Source organism: Sardina pilchardus, chromosome 15, assembly GCF_963854185.1.
Source record: "Sardina pilchardus chromosome 15, fSarPil1.1, whole genome shotgun sequence".
NCBI lineage: Eukaryota > Metazoa > Chordata > Actinopteri > Clupeiformes > Clupeidae > Sardina > Sardina pilchardus.
Window position 1 is genome coordinate 7,084,122 of NC_085008.1, and position 3,369 is coordinate 7,087,490.

At 45.8% G+C, this 3,369-nt stretch overlaps 1 protein-coding gene across 2 annotated transcripts in view; it reads left to right on the forward strand.

Moving 5' to 3' along the window:
- The window catches only part of swt1 (SWT1 RNA endoribonuclease homolog), a 31,990-nt gene extending 29,209 nt beyond the window's left edge, over positions 1 to 2,781 (forward strand). Inside the window, exon 18 of one of the 2 annotated variants that reach the window (XR_009941484.1) lies at positions 1,368 to 1,435. Coding sequence is in view for 1 of the 2 variants with exons in the window: in XM_062556147.1 (XP_062412131.1) it covers positions 1,368 to 1,458 (91 nt within the window). In the remaining variant the exon portion in view is untranslated. Of the gene's footprint in view, positions 1 to 1,367 lie in introns of both variants that reach the window. The other variant, XM_062556147.1, reaches the window with a different exon arrangement.
- The last annotated feature ends 588 nt before the right edge of the window (positions 2,782 to 3,369 follow it).

Below are 3,369 nucleotides of genomic sequence, written 5' to 3' on the forward strand. Positions count from 1 at the left end.
CAGTGGAAACAGCTCAGGGTCTGGTGGAAATAAAGCCCACATGAGCCCCGCTCTGCTCCGCTCCGCTCCGCTCCACTCCATACCCAGAGACCCAGCAGGGGCAGGGCAGGGCAGAGCAGCCTCGCCAGCCTGCCAGCAGCACTGGTGATGGAGCCCAGGCCACAAGTCTGCGTGCCAGGGCACAGCTGCGCTTCAGCCCTCTCTCCTCTAGCTCCATAGAGTGGAGTGGAGTGGAGTGAGTCCATACTCACGCAGCACACAGCGCCACAGTAGAGAGAGCAGCCCTCAGACAGACACCTCATCGTCATGTGGCCAGCTACTCCACTGAAGCCTGACTTTTGAAGTGGCCGAATACGGGAGATTTGTGCTCATCCATTACAGGGTGAGGCTTATCACAACGCAACACTAGAGTGCTGGGTCATGATGAGTTGGCTTTGGTACTGATACACTGGCTCAAACCAGAGCTCTGAACTCTTTTGGAAATATCCACTGGGTCTGATTGTAAGGATGATATTAGCTTGATTTTAGTAAAGAGTTCTTCTGTCTCAAATAGCTAGCCACAGTGCACCATTTTATGGGTTAAATCTATAAACGCTCCCTCATGTCACGTGATTGTCTGGCATAGCAGGATGTCTGCTAATGTCACTTCCTCTTCCTGTCATAATGTCCTTCCTGTTTGTTATAACAGACCAGGGAGCATATTTGGGCCTCTGCCTATCTGATAGCAGCAAGGTGTTTGTCAAGAGTGTCAACAAGGGCCACTTGAGGACAGATATTTCTCTCTCTCTCTCTCTCTCTCTCTCTCTCTCGCTCTCTCTCTCTCTCTCTCTCTCTCTGTGTCTCTGTTTCTGTCTCTCTCGTGGGTCTCATGTGTTGAGGCCTCAGGGAGAGGGAGAATGAGTCTTTACAAGTTCAGGATTGAGCAAGTGTGTGTGTGTACAGTATGTTCGTGTGATTGTGTTCCAGCATGTGTGCATACAAGCGCGCCGTGAAGTTTTACTAGCAGTCGTGGTAAACAAGGAAATAAGCACTTTCATTTTGCCCTTTTATACCTACCATTTATTTCTGATGATTTATCACGTCTCTGTACACTGTGCAGCCAGACAGTCTGTTTTTGTGTTTGTTTGTTTGTTCCAAATGCATGTGTTTATAATACGCTTCATTTGTATTGCACCTTTCATACACAGAATGCAGTTCAAAGTGATTTATATTTATAGAAATATATATACATGTAACACAATAATAGAAAAAGAAAAGTCATTCCTCTTTGTTGCTGTGGCCACTTATGATCCAGTCAGCAACATATGAGAAATACTCATAGTATATGTTTTTGTGTGTGTGTGTGTGTGTGTGTGTGTGTTTTCCAGGCAGAAGCTGTGTACGGGTGGCAGCCAGCTGCTGCAGCTGCAGGTGGATCTGGAGAGGTGTGCTGCCGGAGTGGAGCAGGCGTGGAGCTGATGACCACTTCCTGTCCCAACCTCCCCGATCCCTCTCCACCATCAACAAAACCACTTACCTTATCCCCTACTAACAACCCTGGACCTGGGACAGACTTTGTCCAATTTCCCCCTTAAATCAAAATCCAACCCCCCCATTCATTCTCCCTAACCCTATGTACAAACTGTCATAGGCAGTATAACTCATGAAATTAATTTTGAAACAACCTGGACTACTACTAAAAGCCACCTAGTCTTAAATCTCCCCCATCGCTCAAGTAGACACCAAGAGCCCAGAGCTGATGTCGTTCTCCTCTGCCACAACATCTTGTTTCCCGTTCGTAAAACTTTATGAGAAATCACAGGGCTGCACAAGAGCTCGTCTGAAATGATTCAGGAAACCTCGGGGTTGAGTCGAGCAGCTTGCAAGTTATTAGTTGCCGTTTTTTGTCTCGCGTTGTTGTTGGTTTTCAACGTAGCCAGTATATCAGGGACCATATCTTTAAAAAGCCAACAGTGCCAATGCAAGATCTTTAGCAGGACCTCTGCTTGTTATCACTTCTTATCGTCTTCCACCCAGATCAATTACCCTCTGGGGTTTAGTCTGACCTGGCTGAAGAGTAGCTGGGATCTCCTGAGCAAAAAAAAAGGGCTTGAAACCTGTCCAGTAGTGTGTTATGTTCTGGAACATTCTTGACCGTCTCCTGTTTTGAAAACTCTGCTCGCCTGAGTTCTGTTCTTGGCTGCCGCAGCGCTGGCTCCGCCGAGACGGAGACGGGGCTGAGTGGAGTGCACATGCACGCCCAGGCCACACGTGCCATTTCCTGCGGGCGAATAGTGAAGCCTGCCCCGAGACGGCCCCAGGTCTCTGCTTTGACGTTCGCCCTTTTGTGGCCACGCGGGTTACATAACAGCACTCTCTCTCTCTCTCTCTCTCTCTCTCCGAGCCTGGCAGCCAATCAGCCAGAAGAGGTATGCGAGTGATGTCACAATGGAGCCTCGGATGCAGCTCAGCCACTTTTGTTTCTTTGCATTTTCTTCTGTTGTGGTTGTTCTTTTTCTCCTGGGAGTTGGCTATGCATTATACCTCAAACGACAAAGTCTGAAAACATTTTTTTTTTTTTTTTTACGTTTATATTTTATGAGATTTACACTGCTCAGGTTCGATGTAGATAAACCAAGTTTGAACATTTGTTTTGTTTTTTATCATGAATAAATTATAAATTGTATGCCCTTTGTTTACTGTAATTTAGTATTAACTTGGAGACTGTTCTTCACTACAAACTGTAAATAGTTTTATGTAAATGCACTTTTTTGAGAAGTTTGTTTTCAATAAAAACAAATGATTTCATACAACCCTTCCTTTTTATTTATTCTTGTAATAAAGTGCATTTCAATGGATAAGCTAACAGTCAGTGGCTTTACTAAAGCATCACTATGAGGACAAATGGATGTCTTAAAAGTAGTTCATAAAATAAATGCTAGTTTTGCCATTCTTTCAGGGGCATCATTACTTCCGCTGTGTGAGCACGTCCAATAGGACATCAGTGTTCCCGGCCTTAACAGAATCTATCCATCCTGCTTTAGTGGCCTGCTTCCTGCCACTCAGTACCGCAGGGATTTCGCTGTCGTCATGGGATTAGCGCAGTTTATTTTTGTGAATGGGTGTGGGCGGAGATTAGAGGAAGCGGGATTTTCTAAGATTGACTGACAGGTGCCCGTCCCCGTCTCCTCAGGTCAAACAGATAAAGTCAGGGGCCGCAGGTCATGTGCCCAGGCTTATGACGACGGAGGACTTTGCTGATGTGCTGTAGTAGTCCACACACAGACTGAGTCACCCAATTTCTTTTGGTTATAAAACTTAAGACAGAATGTCACAGCCACTTTCTGTTAAAAGTGTATAGTTATTGCACAATACCATGCTAAATGCCCC